General features: G+C 34.8%; 1 protein-coding gene across 4 annotated transcripts in view; it reads left to right on the top strand.

Moving 5' to 3' along the window:
- The window catches only part of EXOC6B (exocyst complex component 6B), a 525,152-nt gene that overhangs the window by 220,355 nt on the left and 282,557 nt on the right, over positions 1-22,240 (top strand). For 3 of the 4 annotated variants that reach the window (XM_012731527.1, XM_012731525.1, XM_004691518.1), the window contains one exon: positions 3,547-3,723. The exons of the other annotated variant lie outside the window; for it this stretch is intronic. In XM_012731527.1, coding sequence (XP_012586981.1) covers positions 3,547-3,723 — 177 coding nt within the window. The remainder of the gene's footprint in view (positions 1-3,546; positions 3,724-22,240) is intronic. 4 annotated transcript variants of the gene reach the window in all.

Here is a 22,240-nt window from a genome sequence, read left to right as displayed (position 1 = left end):
CTAACTCTCCTGTTAGTCCTTTATAACCTATACTTTTATTCAAAATTACTTATTCCTTGGGTGGATAATGTTATTTCACACACAGTCCTTTCTCATTGTTTCGTATTTCTGGAACAGTTTCCCTCTCAACTACTCACTGTGGAAAAATCACAGTTAACCTTTAAGAGCGTAGTCTGCTACTTACTCTTCTGTGAAGTCTTAAACTCCTGCAAGCAGATCCTATTACTCTCTTCTTTGTCCATTCATTATACTCAGAATTTATTTCTATTATTATGTTTATTGCACTGAGTTTCAACCACTTGTTTATCTGCTTCCCTTAGTAATATGATGTGAGGTTCATGAGTCAGTGACTCATTTTTTTTCTTTGTATACCTGGTATGTGGCATAATGGCTTACACCAAGTAGACAGTAAATACATGTTTGACTGAATGTAGGAATATAGAGAAAAAGCACAGTGAATTAGGGGCAACAAGAGGAGGCTGACATAAGAAGAGTTTTGGTTGTTGTTTTGGAGGAAAGATTGCATTCAGGTGAGGAGAGGTCATCCAGTAGAGAAGTGGCATAAACAAAGATACAGAAGTTGAAATATACATGGTATAGTATGTCAGCAGACTCTGACCCAAGTGAAAGATTCATGTTGTGGAGTACTTGATAAGTAGGAGAATTAGGTTCATCTTCCATTATGGCAGAGTCTAAGTGATAGATTATGGAGTTTGGCTTTGTACTTGTTCAAGATTTCCCTCATGTCTAACAGGTGTGATGAACAATGTGGTTTAAGAAAAGCCTGGCTACTATACACAGGGGAATTATAATGAGAGGTGATGAGTACCATTTCATGTACATGGAAATGAGGTGATAGCAGAAGATACAGTAGGGAATAGGAAAATGGAGATGTGCTATTGTATCTTGGGAGAGTGGAAAGAGTGTTAAGAGATTTATTTAGGAGTAAGTCTTACTTAATTTCTAGTTAGTTAGGGAACTAAAGAATATATATGGGAGAAATCTTAGGAAGAGGTGGTTAAATCTGTAAAAATTATTCACAAGGAGAATGAACTAAGAAGAAGAAATTACCTAAGTCCTTTCTAAGATTTAAATACTATCGTATGCTTTGTTCCCTCCTGCCCCCACCCAAACTCAGGTAGCAGATATCAGACAGCTGCCTTCTGGCTCATGACTATGAAGGTTTTCTTTGGAGGGACTGAATAAATTGTCCTGTGAAACAGCTTAGTATATTAGAGAAGTGTTGTGATGGACTGTATTGGCTTTTCAAATGGATTTAATCTTAACATTTTGATTTTTGTATCATATGCATTCTTATATCTATATTTAATATTCCCTAATTCCATAATATGCATTTTGAAAAGATAGTAATTTTCATTTACACCATGTAATTAGTATTTGAGTGTTTACTGTCTCATTCTATCTATGATTCACTGTTTGCAACTTGGTCAATTCCTGCTTGGCAAATCTACCCCAACTTCTGCATTCTAGGCCAGGGAAGCCCTGAGAATTCCCTGATCCCCCAACTTCTGATGAAGCTATGGAATTACACATTGAAGTCGTTTGATTTCTAACTTAGGGCTTATTTTAGTTTTTGATTTGGTCCAAAGAACTTTGCATTTCTCCAAGTGGATGGGAAAATCAGATACAACTAGAAATAACGAATCATATATGCCAGTTACTTCCATAGGATACTTTCAGGTTTGGAATTTTTTAAGTTTAAATAATAGCAATTTAGTGTGATAACTCTTGATTACTTTTGATAAACTTGATTACTTTTTGAAGTATTTTACTGTGAAAGAAAAATAAATAACTTGGGATTCAATAAAATAAGATCATCTTGAGAAAGCTTTTGGCTTTGATGTACTGAAGTACAAATGTTTGAAATACAGATGTTCACTTTCTACTTAAGAGTGTACTTTTCTGTTAATGACAGGCTTAGGGAGTTCTGCCTTCCTTATACCTCCCTGGAATTCTTCATCCTTTTTTTTTTTTTTTTGTGTGTGTGTGTGTGGTTTGCACTGGAAGTAGGTGACAAAGAACTTGCTTTTGAGAGGTTATAGCAACAATATTTTATGTAATTTGAAGTCTTAAGTGATTGGAAGATAGGTATGTGTCTTATGTACAAACCTAAGCGAAATGTGTTTGGGTGACTTCTTGATCTGAAGCCATGTATTTTATGTAAGTCATGTTCATGTATTTTGTGTAAGTCAGCCCAAAATATCAATGAGCACTATGCAGAGAAACAAGTTTGTCCATCGATTCAAATCTCTGGAATGTAGATTCTTTTCATTTCCTTGGCAGAAACTAGCTCACATAGTTCCAGTTTTCCTCTGTTCTATAACAGTTGTCTTATTTAACCTGTGCCTGGACTAACATCTTAATATTTGTCTTGAATTCCTTAGTATCATTCAGAATATTTGGAGCTCTGATTTTCTCCTGAACTAATTTTCTTCTTACCATAAATAAGAAATATCATTTATTGATTGAGGACTGTCTAGTATGAGAGGTCACAATTCTCAAGTTCTATTTCTTAGATGATACTAAGCATTGTTACTATCTTTTTTAAGGGAAGTTCTACTGTGAGATATTTTTGCAACATGCTGGGTTAAACCATTAAAATTAAGTTTGCTGAATACAGGACTTCTCCCAGTTTCCTTTCCTTCCTTTTTTTTTTTTTTTTTGAGTCAATGGAGATTGGACACTTACAAGAAGGATATAAGGTATATAGTGTTTCTTGTTTGACCGTAGAACCCTTTCTTTTGTGGGGGTGTTGGCATTTTGTCAGGCTTTGAGGGACTGTATTAGTGTTGTGTCAGGACCACAGAATTTAAGAACTCGTACTTTCAGCTTCAGTAACCTGTGTGGTGACAAAGGTCCCTTCTAGCTCTTACACTGTGTGGCTTATAAGTAGTTCTGTTGTTGACTCCGCATTGTCACACTTTCCACTATATCACCAACTGAGTCTATATGTTAGGTAACACTGAAAGAATCACACTTTTCTATAAAAGTTCAGAAGAAGACAAAACCCTTCAATTTTCAATAGATTAATGTCATGAAATTCTGTTGTATTCTTACTTCAAAGCACTCTATTGCTGTTTGTATTTTGTTGATCTCTTATAGTCACACAACTGTTGTTAAGAGCCCCCTATATGTAATGAATTGTCATTCCTCCCCAACCACTATGGTTTCAATAGGGTGTTTTTCTTTTATGGGATAATATTTAGTCATTTGCACTAATCTTTTGGCTACTTAGGTGAAAATGGGTAGGCTACATGTTTGTTGATGAGTAAGTGGATATCTCTGAAAAGTCATGCAATAATGTTGATATCATTTTTCCTAAGTGGAAATGAGTCAAGATGGGATAACTTTAGGGTTAAAAATGTATACAGTAATATGTTTGATTTGATATCTGGCACTAAGACTATATATATTAAGATATTTGTTGTGTAGTATTTTCTTCAAGATGTCCATTTGTTTAAAGTCAGAAGTTTTTAAAATGTCTAAGTTTTCTTTCTTTTCTGTTTGTGTGTGTCTCTATTCTAGGCCCAACAACAAAGAAACCTGGATAACATCGTTTTGCAACAACCCAGAATAGGTAGCAAGAGAAAATCTAAGAAAGATACATATATTATTTTTGATACGGAGATAGAGAGCACTAGCCCCAAGTCTGAGCAGGACTCAGGAATTCTGGATGTTGAAGATGAGGAAGATGATGAAGAGGTAATTGATATTTGTACTGGGAATGTGAGTCTTTTGTGTTTAAATATAGTGTATTTAGTTTGTGTGATCTTTTAGCTATTAAATACTTTAAATACTAGTTTAGTTTCTGATTTAAGGAGACTAAAGATATATTAAGATAGCTTAGATTCTAGTTCTTAGATATCTTACATTCTCAGATTCTAAATGCACTAATCCATTTCTTTTTGATTGTATTCTGACTGAGTACTAGACTATAAGAAAAGAGTAGCATTTACCTAACCTGGTGAAAGAGATCTAGGTGACCTCCACTGAAACTAGAACAAAGTAAGTTGTTTGTGAGAAATGAAAGATGTAACATTACCAGTGGAGTGTAAGCCAGAGGATTTCTTAGCCTTGAGAAACAGATCAGATTGAATGTATTTTAAAGTTCCAAAAAGTTGAGACTACATCCTGGAGGAAATAAATGTATGAGTAATTATAAGGAATTGGAATTTTGTGAGATATCTGTAACCTCTTAGATTAGTTCTGTGTCACATTCAGGTAAAGAGTAAGATTAAACGATATACCTAGTACTTATTTTTAGATCTTTCATTGTTGTTGGAAATATATTTAATATGCTTTTAAAAATAAAACTACTGTGACATTTTAGATTTCCTGTTCAAATGTTTTTCTAAATACTTATCATTTGCATAAACTGAGTCAGTTTCTTTGTGAGTGTAGTGGTTGGGTGCATGAACTTTAGAGTATGACAGATTGCATCCAAAGCCTTGGCTTGCCATTTCATTTTATAAAAAAAATATTACCAATAGTCATATAATTTCCTTTTAAAATTAACTTGTCATATAATTTCCTTTTAAAGTTAACGTGGGAGGAACCATTCAGTTTTGTACTCAGTAACTTGTTTTGCTGTGCTAATCCCCTTTGCATTGCTTCATTTCTCCAAATAAAACTGTGTTCACTCTCTTTTCCCCATCTTTGTCCTTTGCTATAGCTTCCTTACTCATTTCTTTCCTACCCACAAACTATACCCCAAACTTTTCACTTACTGTGTAATCTTAGGTAATTATTTAATCTGTTGGAACTTTACAGTTCATCAGTGAAGATAGTATTCTCTCTCTCCTAGGATTGCACAAGTACCTGCAACATGGAAGATGGTCAGCAAATGTTAGTTTCTGGCCCTTTTAATACTCTCCCCTGTGGTCTTTATTATGTACATCACTACCCCAGTGTGCCTTGCCTTCTTGTTTTTAATTCTTTCACTTAAAAAATCAAATTGTCAACTGTTTGGTCTGCAAAGCCTAATAGCCAAATTAGTTGTCTGTCTCAAACATTAGCATTTAAGTTTGATTGAATGGCTGAAACACTATCATATGTTTAAAGTATTATATTCTTTTATATAGTTTTCATTATTTCCTTATTGAGGGGACACACTTCTACAATAAAAGTGAATGATTGTTTCTATAATTTATACTTTATCAGGATGTTTACTATGTAAATGAGATACACTAATAATTAATGATGCATGAAAGTCTCATCATAATCCTTATACTTGGATATGAGGAACTTTTAATAGCTTTAAGAAATGGGACTAACAAAAGAAGCAGGCATTTGTCTGTACCTGTGGCAAAGGACATGGTCAGAAAAGACTTGATCCTCCTGATATGCTTTGTAATGTGCTCTTTTCTTGTTTGGAGTGGGTGATGTGCTGGGATATGGATCCATTCTGGAGACCAAATTGTCAGCTACTAGGTACATCACTGATGACAAGTTATAATTGGCAAGTCAAGGATTGCCTCAGGAATGAACAGTTAATGTCTTTTATTTACATTTTGGGTACTGCTCAAGGAAATAAACTCTATCAATACTTTGGCCTAAGGAAACAAAGTAGGATATAACCTGTGCCCCTGGGTAATGCAAACTCCACAGAGATAGTTAGATTAGTTAGATGATAAGATGAAAGAATAAAGTGTATTTACATTTCTCATATATCAGTGAGAACCTTCGCCATTCTTTGTCATTAACTTGCTGAAGATCCTAGACAAATCCCTTTTACTTTTTGTGCTGTGTTTCTGTGTTTTGTCTTTAAGTTCCAGAAAGATGAAAAAAGTGGGTCTAGTAAAATGTATTGGGGCTCCTCATAAAGAAAGTATTTTAAGAATGTGCTTGGAAGCTAACATTTTAAAATGGTGCCATATCCCAAATCAAACAGAATTCATATTAGAGATTTGCTGATGGAGCTCTTAGAACAGGAATTCAGCACCTCACTGTCATCTAATGGCATCCCATCTTTAAAAAATTCTACCTTATATTTATTTACTTCTCAGTTTGAATCTTTTTCAAGTGCACATTCTTAATCTCAAACCTCATGTAGAGAATTATTTATTTAGATGTCTCCAAACAGGTTTCTTGGCATAGTTCTTGCATGGTGTGAATAAATTCTTCAGATAAGGTCTTTCGTGACCCACTGTGACGTTCTGACCTTCATTCTTGTCATTCTTCACCAGACCTCATTGAGAGCAGCGTAAATAGTTTTGGAAATATTTTGACTTTTAAACTGTGGCAGAGTGTCCTGTAGAGCAGTGGTTCATAAATTACTTGGGGTCATATAATCCTTTGAAGATTTGATAAAAATTATGTAAAATCTTTTCTCAGTAAAATGTATATCTATTCACTCACAAAGGTTCTGCATGAAATTTTAGAGGTCCTAGTGAAATTCATGTTGCCCCTGTAGTCAAACTTAAGAACCCACATTGTGGACAGTGATTTTTGAACTTTAATGTGACTGGAATCATGCTTAAATGAAGACTGATTCTGCAGGTTTGGGATGAATTTGAGAACCTTCACTTTCACAAGCTGCAGGGTGGGAATGGTGATTTAGATCCCTGCACACATTTAGAATTGTAATACTATAAAAGATGATCAAGAAAAATGGTCCTTTAGTACACAATGAAAACAAACCCATAATATTTGGGTATCTTACTGGTTTTTAATTACTATGCCTGAAAATTTTCCAACAGTGAATCTAGTACTTAAAGAGAAAGTTAAATTTTTGCTTTTAAAAATCTACTGCTAACATTATTTAACATAGTTTGGTGTAGATATTTCCTTAATCTTTGAAGTAAGAAGTTTTTATCCTTTGTTGTACTTTTTTATTATTATTTTATTTTTTAAAGATTTATTTATTCGTACATACAGAACTGGGGTACAGGCCAGAGGCTCAGGGGTGGCGAGAGGCTTCACCAGAGACAGAGTGGGGAGCAGAATAGGCAGATCGACGAAGTACACTGCTGAGGGGAGCAGCGGGCGGGTCAGGAGAGGTCTGCCACGCCTTGTGGTCACCTCCAGGGCAGGCGGGAATCGAACTCATGCGGAAGTGGCTTTAGCTTCTTAATGCTGTGCTTTAACCCACTGGGGAGGGCCCCCTTTGTTGTACATTTAATAGAGTGTACTGCACACATTCCTTGAGTCAAATGACCTTTGTGGGCTATTTATTCTGTCTTTAGCTTGATGATACTTAATAATGTACCACACACGAGATGGGTAGGTTACTGGGACATTTCCCACATAGCTTTGTACCTCTGCTTGTGGGTAGATAGCTTGTATGTTGTTAGACTGAAATAAAGTTTGTACTAACATTGGAAAGACTTAATGGTCTGGAGAACTCAGGATGAATTCACAGTAGTAAATTGTCATCTTATGTGAAAAATCAAGTCATATGTTAAACCAACTGATGGATTCAGTTGATTGCTGAGAAGTTTTGCAAGAAAGTTTTTCCCTATAAAATATTTTATTTGTGTTTTAATTTTTTGTCTAAGATATTGATTAAGGTATCATGAGTAAAGTAACCTCTTTTTCTTTTACCTCTTATGAGTTAAAAGTAATATTTAGGTTGAGGATGTTTGACTATTTTTTTTTTGCAAAAATTTATTTATGCATACAGAACTGGGGTATAAGCCAGAGGTGCAGGGGCGGTGAGAGGATTCACCAGAGATAGAGGGGGGAACAGATCAGGTTGATTAATGAAGTACACTGCTGAAGGGAGCAGCGGGTGAGACAGGAGAGGTCTGCTACTCCATGAGAGTCATCTCCAGGGCTGGGGATCAAATTCGTGCTGAAGTGGCTTTAGCTTCTTAGTTCTGTGCTATAGCCTGCTGCACCACCAGGGAGGGCCCTGTTGACTATTTTTTAATCAACAACTATTTCAGTTATTTTCTGTGGAAATGTGTATGATTTTAAGAATTCAATTTAAATCTCTAAATCACCCTGTGTTATATGTAAATGTTATTGCTCTTTTCTAAATGTCTAGATAAAACTTGAAAACACTTTTTAGAAATTGTGAACATTATAGTTTGAGATTATATTTGTGGTCCTATATTCATCAGAAATATAATTTTTGAGATATTGGAAGATAAAATATAAAGAGTCTCTTAAGCTGATGTATTATTTGTGAGAAAAGGCAAAATAATACCTACTGAGGGCAGGCTTGTTGTGAAGATGGCATATAATGCTCTTGTCACAGTGCTTAGTATGCGTTTCTATTAAAATTATGGGATTAAGACTGCAAGCTGATACAGTTTCTTGATAACGTATATTTGTATAAATTGAAGAATACTACCTAGTATAAAAAATTGACTTAAACAAAGCAGAATTGAGTGAAAATAATTGGAAAAGGCAGAGCCTATGATTGGCTTCTAGGTTATTTAAAATATATGACACATTTCATATTCTGTCTCTCACAATTTGTTCATATTGTGAAGAGAGCAGTGGTGACCATGCTACCCATACAGCTCTTCATAGAGTATTGAGCAAAGAAATATTTGTAGATGAATGATCCTGGTCAGGTTTAGTTCTCAAGATTGTGGTGCTTCTTTTGAAAGATGGAATAGGGTGCAGTTGCTAAGGATAGATTTACTTGCTAGTGTCGACACAGAATGTGTGGTTTCAACAGTAGAATTTTTTTTCTCCAGCTTCTGGAGATTGCCAGTCTCTAGGTCAGAGTGCCAGCAGGGTTGCTTTCTCTGCAGGTCTCTCTCCTTAGCTTATAGTTGGCTGCTTTCTTGCTGTGCCCTCACATGGTCTTTTCTATGTGAGCACTTGCCTCTCTGTGCATTTGTTGTCTTCTTTCTATGAGGACCACAGTCCTGTTGCAATAGGTCCATACCCTTAACTGCCCCTTTCAAGGCCTTATCTTCAAATGCAGTCACATTGGGAGATTAGGACTTCAGCATATGCATTTTAGGGAGAAAAAGTTATGTCCATTATACGGAGTGACTGGAAAGAATGTGAGATTTGCTATTTAGAAGATACAAGTTCTACCAGCTTTGTGCTGCTGAGCAAATCATGTAATACCTCTAAACATCTCTTTTCTTACCTATAAATAGTGATAATAATTTGTGTCAAATTGCTTGTTTAAAACTGTGTTTGTTATAATACTGGACCCAAATTGAAAATAATTTATTATATAACTTTTTGTTAACAGAAAGATAACAGGAAGTGAAAATTGTTTCTTAAAAGTAAGCTGAAATGAATGATGCCATTAGAATTGTAGAGTTTAAGTTGGAGTTTTAGCTTGGCAGACCATGGGCCAGAAATAGCTTGCAAAAAGGCTGTTGGCTTACACAGTGCTTAAAATTAATTAGTCGCCAAATTTTAAAAGTCAGTTGAATTTATATAAAAAGCTGTATTTCCAACTCAGGCTTTTTGAGGCATGGTAGTAATAGACACATCTTAGTAGCAGTGTTGGCACAGGGATATGGTTTCTTCACTAAACCACAATCCCTGCTGTGTCTACACATTGGCAGTTGTCATTTATTATCACATTTGTATTGTTGTGAGAAATTTCTTTCACTTATATTGAGACTCACTTATGTTGAGTCTTTATTTAAAAAATGACCAAGTAGAAGATAGATTGACAGGGTCACATGTTTGAAAGAAATGATGAGAACATAGGTTTATAACAATAGTAGTTCTGGTATTTCATATGCAAGATATGTGTATTAAAAGAATACAGTGTAGGGCCCTCCCTAGTGGCACAGCAGTGGGTTAAAGCACAGCACTAGGAAGCTAAAGCCATTTCCGTATGAGTTCTATCCCTGTCTGCCCTGGAGGTGACCACACGGGGCGTCGGACCTCTCCTGGCCCGCCTGCTGCTCCCCTCAGCAGTGTACTTCGTTAGTCAGCCTGTTCTGCTCCCCACTCTGTCTCTGGTGAATCCTCTCACCACCCCTGCACCTCTGGTCTGTACCCCAGTTTTGTGTGCAGAAATGAATAAATCTTTAAAAATAAATAAATAAATAAATAAAAGAATACAGTGTAAAATACTGATTTACTTCTAATCTTAGAAAATTCCACCTTACCAAGACTAAGTCATGAAGAAACTAATCATGAAGAGATTTACTAATAAGAAGAGAAAATCATTAATCAAAATTCTCCCAAAGGAAGAAAAGTCCAAGACCAAAATGCTTCAATGGTGATTTTTTTTTTAAAAGATTTATTTATTCACTCATACAGAACTGGGGTACAAGCCAGAGATGCGGTGGGTGAGGGGATTCACCAGAGACAGAGTGGGGAGCAGAACAGGCAGATCAATGAAGTACACTGCTGAGGGGAGCAGTGGGCGGGTCAGGAGAGGTCTGCTGTGCCATGTGGATTTCCTCCTGGGCAGGCGGGGATCGAACTCATGTGGAAGTGGCTTAAGCTTCTTAATGCAGTGCTTTAACCCACTGCTCCACCAGGGAGAGCCTCACTGGTGAATTTTACCAAACATTTAAAAAAGGTTGTATACCAACCTTTCTCAAAATCTTCCAAATAAGAAAAGCAGAACACTTTCAAACTCATTTTATCAGGCTGGCATTATCTGGATTGCAGATAATTTTTACTAAAAAAAATGGTTAGGAAAGAAAACCAAAGGTCAATATCCCCAATGAACACATATGCAAAAACTGTCAATAAAATACTGAATTCAGCAGCACATTAAAAGGATCATTTACCATGATCTAGTGGAATTTATTCCTGAGATGCAAGAATGGTTCAGCATATGAAATGAAGAAATGTAATATATTATGTGAATAGAATGAAAGAAAAGAATCACATGATCGTGTAAATACATGCAGAGAAATCATTTGTCACAGTTCAACATCCATTCATAATAAAAACTCTTAAATTATACATCGAAAGAAACTATCTCAGCATAATACAGGCCAGATATGACAAGCCAATTGTTAACATCATACTCAATGGTGAAACTTTTCCTCTATGATGAGGAGCAAGAAGAGAGTGCTGCTCTTACTACTCCTGCTCAGCATTGTACTGAAAGTCCTTAGCTAGAACAGTCAAGATAGAGAAAGAAATAAGATGTATTAGAATCAGAAAGGAAGAAGTAAAAATGTCTCTATTTGGAGATAACATGATTTTTCCAAATAAAATGTCCTAAATACCCAAAACTTTGATGCTACTCAATGAGCTGAGTAAAGTTCTAGTATACGAAAGTAACATTATACTAAGTCAGCAGCAACTCTATATAGTAACAATGAAATTTTTGGTGAGAAATCACTCAATTCCTTTTACAGTAGCATAAAAAGCCATAAAATACTTGGGAATAAATTTAACTAGGACAATAAAAGATCCTTGCTGAAAACTGTAAGATATTTATGAATGAAATAGAAAACAACACAGAAAATGAAAAGTTGTTTCATGTTCATGGAAAGAATTGATACTGCAAAAATGTCAATACTACCAAAAGCCATCCACAGATGCAGTATAATCCCTATCAAAATTCCAATGACAACTTTTACAAAAATAGAAAAAACAGCTTAAGATTTATATGGAATCACAGAGACTGAAAATAAGCAAGCGACGTTATAGTAAACTAAAAAGTTTATGCCTAGCAAACAAAATCACCAACAAAATGAGAAGACAGTTTACACCATGAGAAGTATTTGTAAGGCATATATCTGATAAAGGGTTAATATCCAAAACTTGTGAAACACATATACACTTAGCAGCAAAAACCATGTAACCTAATTAGATAATGGGAATGGGCATGAAGAGGCATTTTTCTAATAAAAAGCCAACACATATATGAAAAGCTGTTCAATATCACTAGTTATTAGAGAAATGCAAGTGGAAACCACAATTAAAAAATCTGATGCCAGGCTCTCCGTGGTGGTGCAATGGGTGAAAGCACATTATTATGAAGCTCTCCAAAGCCACTGCAGCAAGAGTTAATCCCCTGCTAGGAAGCTGACCCACGTGGCATGGCAGACCTCTTCTGACCCACCCTCTGCTCCCCTCAGCAGTGTATTTCAGTACATCTGCCTGTTCTGCTCCCCACTCTGTCTCTGGTGAATTGTCTCATCCACCACACCTCTGGCCTGTATCCCAGTTTTGTAAGCATAAATAAATAAATATTTAAAAAAAACCTGATGCCTGTTTAGAATGGCTGTCATCACAAAGATAAGTGATAACAAATGTTCACATAATTGTGGTGAATGTAAATTGAATTATAATTGAATATAAATTGATCATAGCCACTATGAAAAACAGTATGACAAGTACTAGGAAAATTCAAAATAGACCTACTGTATGACCTAAGAGTTTCATTTCTGGGAATGTATTAAAAGGAAATGAAAATGTTAACTCAAAAGATATCTGCACCCATGTTCTCAGCATCATTTACAATAGTGAAGCAACATGAAGCAACCTTTGCTTCTATCAATAGATGAACAAATAAAGAAGTTGTGGTATACATACACAGTGGAATATTTTTTAGCCGTAAAAAGGAAATATTTTTGTTATACTGTGAATAGATTTTGAAGGTTGAAAGACAAATACTCTGTAATGTCCTTATATATGAGGGGGGAGAGAGAGAAAGAGCACAAATTTCCAGTTACATGGTAAATATATATGAGGAACGCACTTCTGTGTGATATATAGAAAAGTTGTTAAGAGAGTTCTTGTTACAGAGAAAAAATTTTTTTGCCTTTTTTCTTTTGATTGCATCTCTTCTGCAAAGTTAGTTATTAACTGAAACTATTGTGATCATTTCACAATATAAGGAAGTCAAACCACGGTGCTTTTATGTTAAACTTATACAGTGATATATTCAATTATTTCTCAATAAAATTAGCAAACAAACAAAATTTAAATGTTAGACTACTTTATTCCCAATACCCACTAACCCCTGTAGGCTCTGAAGTTTTACTTTGTTTTTAATGAACACTGGTCTGTTATACATATAGTCAAACAAAATAATGGCAAAGAAGACAAGTTGAAAGACAGTTGAATGAAAACACTATGCCACTCTTTAGTCATTCTTTTTTACCTTTCTTACCCCTGTTCTTTGAGCTTTTCATCAATAAAAATATAATAGTATGACTCACATTTATTTACAGTCTTTTCAATATTTGCATTGTGGTGATGATATAAATGTCTTGAAATTTTGAAATTATTTGCTGTCATTTTAAACATCTACTGGCCTGTTTATTTCTTAAATAATTTTTCCTTGATTCACTCTTTGCTTATTCAACCAAAGAGTTGATTAGGTTGCTTTCATTCAGTGGTAGATTGTTAATAACCCCAACTAGGCAATATGCTTCTTTTACCCCTTCTTGTCTAAAATACCCAATTTTACTTTTTCCTAAGGACAAGCTCAACTCACCTCTTCTGTAACACCTTTTATTTATTTTGGATACCTACCAAGTTATATTTAGGTTGCATGTAGATGAACATTATCCAAACCTTAGGTGTCTTCTTCCATGGAAGTTGTTTATATAAATCAAATCACAGCACTACACAGTATTCCATTTTAATTTCTCTCTTATTTACTCCTTGGTGGACTTGTATGACAATTTGTTGGAATGGAGCAGATGTTAACTCTTTTAATTAATTAATTTTTAAGTAACATTTTTAAAAATAATTGAATTAACATTGGTTTATGACACAGTATATGATTTAGGGTCATAGGTACACCCCTCTCTAGATGAGTGTTGCCACACCAGGCCTACCACCAAAGCACCAATAATCTTTCACCATAGTCCATTGGGTACACTCCCTTTGTTATTCATCACCCCCACCCTACCCTTTTGATAACCTCAATTCTGCAATTATATTCCGAGGGTTTGTTTTGGCTTAATTTTATCTGTTCTTTTGTTTGTTTCTTTATATTCCACATATGAATGAAATCATTCAGTGTTTGTCTGTCTCCTTTGGACTTTTTTTCAGTTAGTGTAACTCCCTTCAGTTTCCATTTGTCCCAAATGGCAGAGTTCATCTTTGTTTATTAGCTGAATAGTATTCCAGTGTGTATATATGCCACATCTTTATATACTCATTGTCATTGGGAAGTTATGTTGTTTCCATAACATACTATTGTAAATAGTGTTGCAGTGAACATAAACATGTATGTATTCCTTGAACTTAGTATCTTTGCATTATTTGGATAGTTACCAGGACTAGAATTGCTGAATTATCCAGCAAATTATTTTTAAAATTTGGGAGACCTTCATAGTGTTTTCCATAGCGCTGGTCATGTATACATTCCTCCATAGTGTGTGAGGTTTTGTTTTCTCCACACCTTTATCAGCACTTGTTTCTGGTTTTTTTTTTTGAGGGGGGAATAGGGTGGGAGGTATATGTTTTGATATGGGCCATTCTCATGAGTGTGCAGTCTCATGATTGTGCAGTGTTATCTCAGTGTGGTTTTGATTTCCATTTCCCTGATGATAAGTCATTGGAATATCATTGTCCATTTAAAAATTTCATTTTTCTTTTTAAGAATTTTAAACCTTAAGAAAAATTTCAAGAGTGGAAAATAAAGGTCCATGTACCTTTCACTTAAAAACTCCACTGATTAAAATTTTAAGATTTTAACTATATTAAGATTTAACACTTTCTCAAAAAAATTTTTTTAAAGACTCTCTCTCTCTACTCTACTTTCAAAAGCTGAGACATTTGGAAGACAGTGGTATACTTCATGTACCATACTTGAACTCTCAGTTCTGTAATCTGTAGTTTCCTGAGAATGGCTTTTTCCTACATAGTCACAATAAGGTTATCACACTCAGGAAATTTAACATTGATACATTCCTACCACTTAGTGCACAACTCATACAAAATTCCAGGCATCCTGATAGTAAGATTTCTAGCAAATATTTGTTTCCCCTTCAGACACATCCATAGTAGTGTCACATAGTGCATTGAATTTTTAAGTCTTTCTACTTTAATATCATTCTGTTTAGCCACATCTGGAAAATTGTCGTGATTAGGCTCATGTTAACCATTTTGGACAGGAATATTATCATAGCAATATTCTCAGCACATCTTATCAAGAGGCCTACAATTGGTTAAGTTTGTGTTCCTGATTTCTCCACTATCAAAGTACTTTTCCCTCTTTATAATGAAGAAGTTATTGTGAAACAAAACTTTGGTACTAGTGACTCTCCTGTTCCCAAATGGTTTATCACCCAGTGGTTTTAGAATTCATTCATGATTCTTTTTTGAACCATGTTACTATGGTGACTGTGAAATAATGATTTTCTATTTTTGTTACTTCTTTCACATTGATTAGTTGGCATTCTTCTATACAGAACTTTAATTTTCTCCTCCTCTCTTTTATTAGTATCAGCATTGGTACATGAATCCTTATTTTATATACAATAGGTTCTATTCTGTTCTTTCTTTGATTCTCCAATTGTTCCAAATTTGGCCAGTGGGAGTCTCATCCATTTTTCCTTTGACATATCTCCATCAATTTTTGAAAACTTCCTTTTTTTCTGGCACAAGATGTTCTTGGTTTACTCTGTGTTCTTCTCCAGCTGCAGAATCAGCCATTTCTGCAAAGAGCTCTTGTTCCTTTTACTGGAGAATGATATTTACAAACGGAGAGGTAGGCATTAGATATGCTCCTTTTATGGACAGACTAAGAAATACACATACTGTACCAATCATAAATGGTTTTATAAATCATGAATTAAAGCTGATTCTTCCAAGTCAACCTAATATCACCAGTCTTCCTTTTCTTCTAGTTCATATTTGTATCTTTGAGAATTCTGATTCCCAGAGTATCAATTTATTTACCCTTTTGTCTAATCATATAACACAAACTAGTTTCAGAATTGCTGTGCAAATGTCACTAAAAGCAATAAATTTTCCAAGGTCAACATTTCTTTGTAGTTCATTTAATCCTACAGTATATCCCACTGGGGCTATATAGTTTAAATATTTTGTTCAAGTGTTTCTTGGCTACCTTTTCGCTCTGTGTGATGGTTATCAAGTTGATACATAATTAAATTCATTTGTTTCTTTTGGTGTTATTTTAATAATTTTCCTATCATTATTTACTTTTTTAATTTATAAAGTATGAACTGGTTCAAGGGGCAAAATTGTGAAATACCATTCTCATCTTTATCCTTCCCACTGTGTTCTTTCTGCTTTTGAAAATTATCAGTTTCATGAGTGCTTGTGTATGTTTGTATGTGCTTTTCCTTATATTTTAGCATGACTTTAATAGCATAACATACACACTTTTGTCTTCACTGACATGAAAATATATTCTGAAAATTATTCCATATTATTTCATAGGAGCCTTTCACATTCTATGTTTGCTGATAAATAGTACTTTATTATTTGACTATACCATAGTTTATTCAGTCTTTTATATGTGGTTATTTGATCATTTCCAGTTTGATCATCTTCCAATTAAAATATAGTGTTTTCTAGTAAGAAAAATACATGCACATCAATGTTCATAACAACATTATTCACAATAGCCAAGACATGGAATCAACCTAAGTGCCCATTGACAGGTGATTGGATAAAGAAATTGTGCTGTATTTATTCAGTGAAATACTTAACTATTTAGAAAGATGAAATCATCTCTTATGGGGGAAAAATGGAATTAGCTTGAGGTAAAATAATGAAATAAGCCAGAATCTGAAAGATAATTACTGATGGCCTCACCTATTAGTATAATATGAATAACCAAAGAAAACAAACTGATAAAACACAACAAGATAACTCTTTTGACTCTGTCAAAAATACAGGGGTTACCAGACGAGAGGAAGGAGGGGGGCGGGAGGGATAATGTCATGATGGGTTGGTCCTGGTGCTCTGGTGCAGGTGAGTGAAGCATCTGCACATACAGAGTTGTGAAGTTGAACTCCCCAAATTACGTATGTAAAAATAGCTGAGTGGGAAATTAATAAAATTTGATTAAATAAGTTAAAAACCAAGAAACAACAATAACAAAATAGTGTTTCAACTACATAGCTATTAGATTTAGCTTTAAAAAATACTAACTATGGTGGTGGCACAGGGGTGATTTGGTGATGGGAAACCCATGGGGATTACAATTGAGATGAAAAAAAAAATGTGAAAAATGATGTAAAAATAAACTTTTTAATAAAAAAAAATGCAAAAAAAAAAAAATACTAACAATACCAAGCATTGACAGGCACAGAGCAACTGGAGTTATGTGGTACTATAATAGTGCAAAAAATGGTGTGGTCAGTGTGGAAAATACTTGGCAGCTTAGTGCAAAGCTGAATATACATTTCCCACTTGACTTAGGAATCTCCTTCCTAGATATTGATCTATTATGTTCACAAAACAATCAATATCTGAATTTTTTTAGTAACTTATTCATGTATTGTTGGAAAGTAGAAAAAACCCAAGGAGGTATTCAGTGCTTAAGGGAATAAATGAACTATTGTATATATCCAAAATTGGATATAAAAGGACATAACCTATAGGCACATGAAATGAATCTTTATTCACAGTGAATCTTAAGTGCTTTCAGCTAAATGAAAGAAACTAGATTCACAAGCTGTCTACTACTATAGGAGTCTATTTATATGACACTCCTGAAAATGCAAAATTCTAGGGATATAAAATGGATTCACTGTTTGCCAAGGATTGGATGTCAGGAAACAATTTGACTACAAGGGGCATGTGGGAATTTTTGGAGAGTGTTGGAGCCCTGTGTGTGTGTTTTTAGTCTAGATTGTGATTATGATTAGAATACTGTGTGAATTTGTCAGAACATAAAGTTTTGTTCACTGGAAAACGTGAATTAGAGTGTATGTGAATTATCCTTAACTATAAAAATAGTTCAAAATAAACTTAAAAACCTGAGAATTGTTTCCATATAGTCAGAGATGTACATTCAGGATAGGTTCCTAGGGGGAGGATTGTTTATTTTGGGGCCAAATGTAGGTGTCATTTTGTTAGATAATGTCAAATTCTGCTTCATAAGGATTATGATTCAAATTATTTCAATCCTTTCTTGCTCTAGCAATGTATGTAGTGGCTATTTCCTTATAACTTCTTTAGGACATTATCTTGTTAAACTTTTAAATTTTAAAATTTTGTCAGTTACATATATGAGAAATATTAATAGTACCTCTGTGTAGTTTCAGTCTACATTCTTATCCCTATGGGTGAAATATAGTATATTACAAGTTTGAGGGTTTTATTGTATTTTGTTTTGTTTTTTCCAGTTAAGTGTCTGTTCATGTCTTTTGACCATTTTTCTAATTATTTTTTCCTCCAATTATAGTGAGTTTTTTTTATATATTAGGATACTAGTTCTTAATCTTTTATATAATAATATATCATTTTAGCCTATCTTTGATCATTTTAATTTTTTTCCTCTTAGTACCTTTTATTTAATACTTAATTTAGTGCTAAATTTCCTTTTTTGTCTAACAGTTTACAATTTCTTGGAATATAGTACACCACTACTAAGTAAGGACCAGTTGAATTTTAATTTCCCTAAGATTTGGCATCAAGCTGAGAATTCTTGAGGGACGATCTTTTGATTTTGACCATAAGGTGTTTTGCGGTGTTTCAATAAGAAAAACTGGTGGTGTTCCTTGTTTTCTTTTGCTTCATATGGCCACTTGAGTAACTTAAGTAGTAATCTGTTAATGGATTTCTTTGGAAGATTTCTAAAATGTTGTGACAAGCTCAATAGCAAAGTTCTGTACTTTTAAGTACAGGGCTCTGGTTAGGATATCCTTACATGTTCACAGACAGAAGAGTTTCTAGCTTCTGAAAGTAAGTTTTAAAAAAAAATTAGGGGACATAATTGACATATAACATTAATTTCAGGTGTACAGTGTCAATGATTCAAAATTTGTATATATTATAAGATGACCACTCTTGCTAATTCTAGTCACTTCTAATTTCAGACCTTTTAGTTTGTTGGTGTGACAGTGGTGAGAATTTCACAAAGTTTTACAGAGTTTCAGCTCTGTGGAAGTTCAAGTACAGATGAATTCTACCCTTCTTTTCTCTGAGGTTTGGAAGTAAAGTAGCACTGAAAGGCATACCAGTGAAAAAGCATAGCCAGGTATCTCCTGACTGCCAGACAAAATATGGGCAGTTGAAACTGATCCTCTGCATGCAAAGGCAATAGTCATTGTTGTTTTCTCTCTTCAGAAAGCGGCCTGGTACATTTTAATAACTGTCCCTGCATTCATTTACCAATACTGAGAAACTGTTTTGTATAAAGTAGTAATCAAAAGTATTTTCAAGAAGGAAAATGACTAAAATTATTAGTGAAAAACATATCTGAATTCCTTGCAAATTTCGATCTCATTCTTTTTGGATAACCCATCTACTTCAGACGGTTTCTTAAGAGAAAAATAAATGGTCTGTGTGTGGTGTGTGTGTGTATATCTCCTGGGACAGCTGTGTGAACAACAGGGCTAGTGAGTACTAATGCATTTCTGTTTTCATCTACTGTTTTTGTGAGCAGTATTGATAAATCTCTGATAGTACATTTGCTACTCTTCTTAAGTGGAGGGAGGCAAGCAAGCTTTTCTTGTACTCTATCCCCCTTTCTTAATGATATGCTTTCCTAGTAATAAAGCAGGTAGATTTATCAGGTCATTACCTACAGATGTTCTCCTTTTCCCCTTTCACTTGGGAGTATTTAAAGACAGTAGAAATAGCTACTAATATCTAATTTCTTTCTTGAAGGGAGGAGGTTTTATAAAAATTTTAAATGAGTATACCTATTAAAATTTGATTGCCATTATTTATTTATTTTTATTTATTTATGCATACAGAGCTGGGGTACAGGCCTGAGGTGCAGGGGCAGTGAGAGGATTCACCAGAGACAGAGTGGGGAGCAGAACAGGCAGACTGACAAAGTACACTGCTGAGGGGAGCAGCGGGCAGGGCAGGAGAGGTCTGCTGTGCCCTGTGGACCACCTCCGAGGCAGGGACTGAACTCATACTGAAGTGGCTTTAACCTCTTAGTGCTGTGCTTTAACCCACTGTGCTACCATGGAGGGCTGCCATTATTTATTTCAAGGCAAGAATTTTCATCATCAAAAAGTTTGTTTCTTTTCTTTCTGACCATCTAATATTCCCAGTTTTTCTTTGAACTTTATATTTTTCCAAATATATTTTGGTTGCAGGAAGTCATAGGAGTAATTTTTCAGGTTGCCTTCCATTTATACTATTTGTAAATTTACTTTTCTAACTTAGTAATTAGCTTCCTTTGTCTCTAGTCTTCTTTTAGTCATCTATCTAGTGGCATGTGATGTAGTATATAATACTACTTTACAACAGATATTCTATAGACATTATTCAGAAGTAATGCTTTGACAAAAATTGTTCATACTTATTATAAAAATGTAATAATCATATTATTACATTTAACCATATATATGAGTATCCAGTGATACACAATTTCTAATATATGTGATTGTAGAATATACATATTGCTTTCATGATTTCTAGTTCTGTGTACTGTGGCGCAATCACCTTACAATTCTTCCAAAAGTTTGCTTATTTTAACTTCTGTATTATAACATGCTCTAAGGCATAGCTTTCTTCGTTATAAAATCTAAAATCTTACCTAATATTCGGTCCTCTTTGAAAATCAAGAGATTTGAGCTGGTAGTAGCCACTGATGCTCTCCATTCAGAAACTATATAGGGAATTAGGCAGCTGCTGTCCTTGGTGATGAAATTATTTCATGTCTCTTCTTAAGGAAAACAACTAGTTAAAAAGGCAGTATAATCTTGAGTATACTGCTTGTGGCTACTGTTGGTATCTTCATAGATCTATTTGAACTAGAAAAATACAGACTCCAGTATCTTAATGTCTTGAGTTCCTGACTGCGAGGCAGAGGAAATGTTTAACTATTTTAATCGTGTTTCTGTATCTCAGAAAGAAAGCCCTTATGAGAGGAAATGACAACGTCCTACCACAAAGTTATCTCTTATCAGCTATAGTCTCAGTCGATAATGATTTGTCAAACTTGGACATGTGTAAAATGCAAGGGCTGTGTTATTTACTTTGGAAAGGAAAAATTAGATGAAGCTGATAAAGATGGAGTCATGGCTTTTGTTAGAGACTGAAACCATTAGAGACAGTCATTGTTAGCTTAGGAAAGTGTCCTTGGGCCCCTCCCTTTGCCCCAGCTGAAACCTAAGTCTGCTTGAATCATTCTCTGCAAGTTGAGGAGAGGGAGGGGTAGGGAAGTAGAAGGAAGACAGCTTTGACAGAAATTTAGCATTTGAAATGGGAAGCAAAATGTGGACCTTCAAAACAGACCTATTCATTTGTGGTAGTCAGGAAAAATTTGCCCTTTGTTCTGATACACTTCCCCACTCCCATTTATTTCGATTTTTTGAAAGTTCATTTCTTATCCTTCCAAAAATATAGCATTCCTTCACGTTCAGTGCAAGTTGCTCTCCTCCTTTCTCCTTCCTTGGACATAAGTGATACTTTTTCATTAGTGGAAACAGAAAAAACACATCTAGCTCAAAGCAACATGAGTCAGTGCATGCTTTACATGCCTTTCTCCTCACAGCGCTCTTCTTGGTTCCTCACAGTGTTTATAGTGTTCCTCACAGAAGGGAGCATGGAGGAAAATGATTTCTAAATAGTAGGCTATTTTGGGGGTGGAGGTAGAGTTTGTGAACTGAAACTCCATTCCGTGTCTTCTTTTCTTGAATACATTACTGTGAACTGCTTTAAGAGCAGGCAGTCATGTGCTTAGGATGACTTAACTGGGAATTTTGGTTTCAGAGGCTAAGAAATAGCTTCCAAAAGTGCCAGGTCTGGGCACTTTCAACAGGTTGAAGTCTAGTATGATGAGGTTAAGACAGACTCACAGAGATTAGGTTTGGATGAAAATGTTTGTTGGCTGTGACAGGTGAGGCCTGAGTTCCCTTCCTAAATTGTTGAGCCACATAAGCCAATCTTAACCAAGTAGTTTTGTTTGTAAAGGCCCCATTAGCTTATTTGTTACAGATTTCTAGGTTTATTGCCCCCCAATGTGGATGGTCATCTGTCATGATGTGTATGACACCTGAAGGACCTAGCCTCTGTGGAATGGCTGTGAGCGCTTTGCTTTTGAATGAGTGTTGGTTCTGAGTTAAGGCCAAAAAGAACAACAACAAACTTCCTGAAGAAGAATATATAAGCAAATTGGTGATTGAATTTGTTATTATTTAAAGTTAGTGCTTTTTTTGAGGAAATCAAGACCAAAGTAAATTATGATATACTCATTGGTCATGAA

The sequence above is a fragment of the Condylura cristata genome, unplaced genomic scaffold, assembly GCF_000260355.1.
Source record: "Condylura cristata isolate star-nosed mole 26May11 unplaced genomic scaffold, ConCri1.0 scaffold00031, whole genome shotgun sequence".
Taxonomy (NCBI): Eukaryota; Metazoa; Chordata; class Mammalia; order Eulipotyphla; family Talpidae; genus Condylura; species Condylura cristata.
This window is presented reverse-complemented; position numbering and strand designations above follow the sequence as displayed.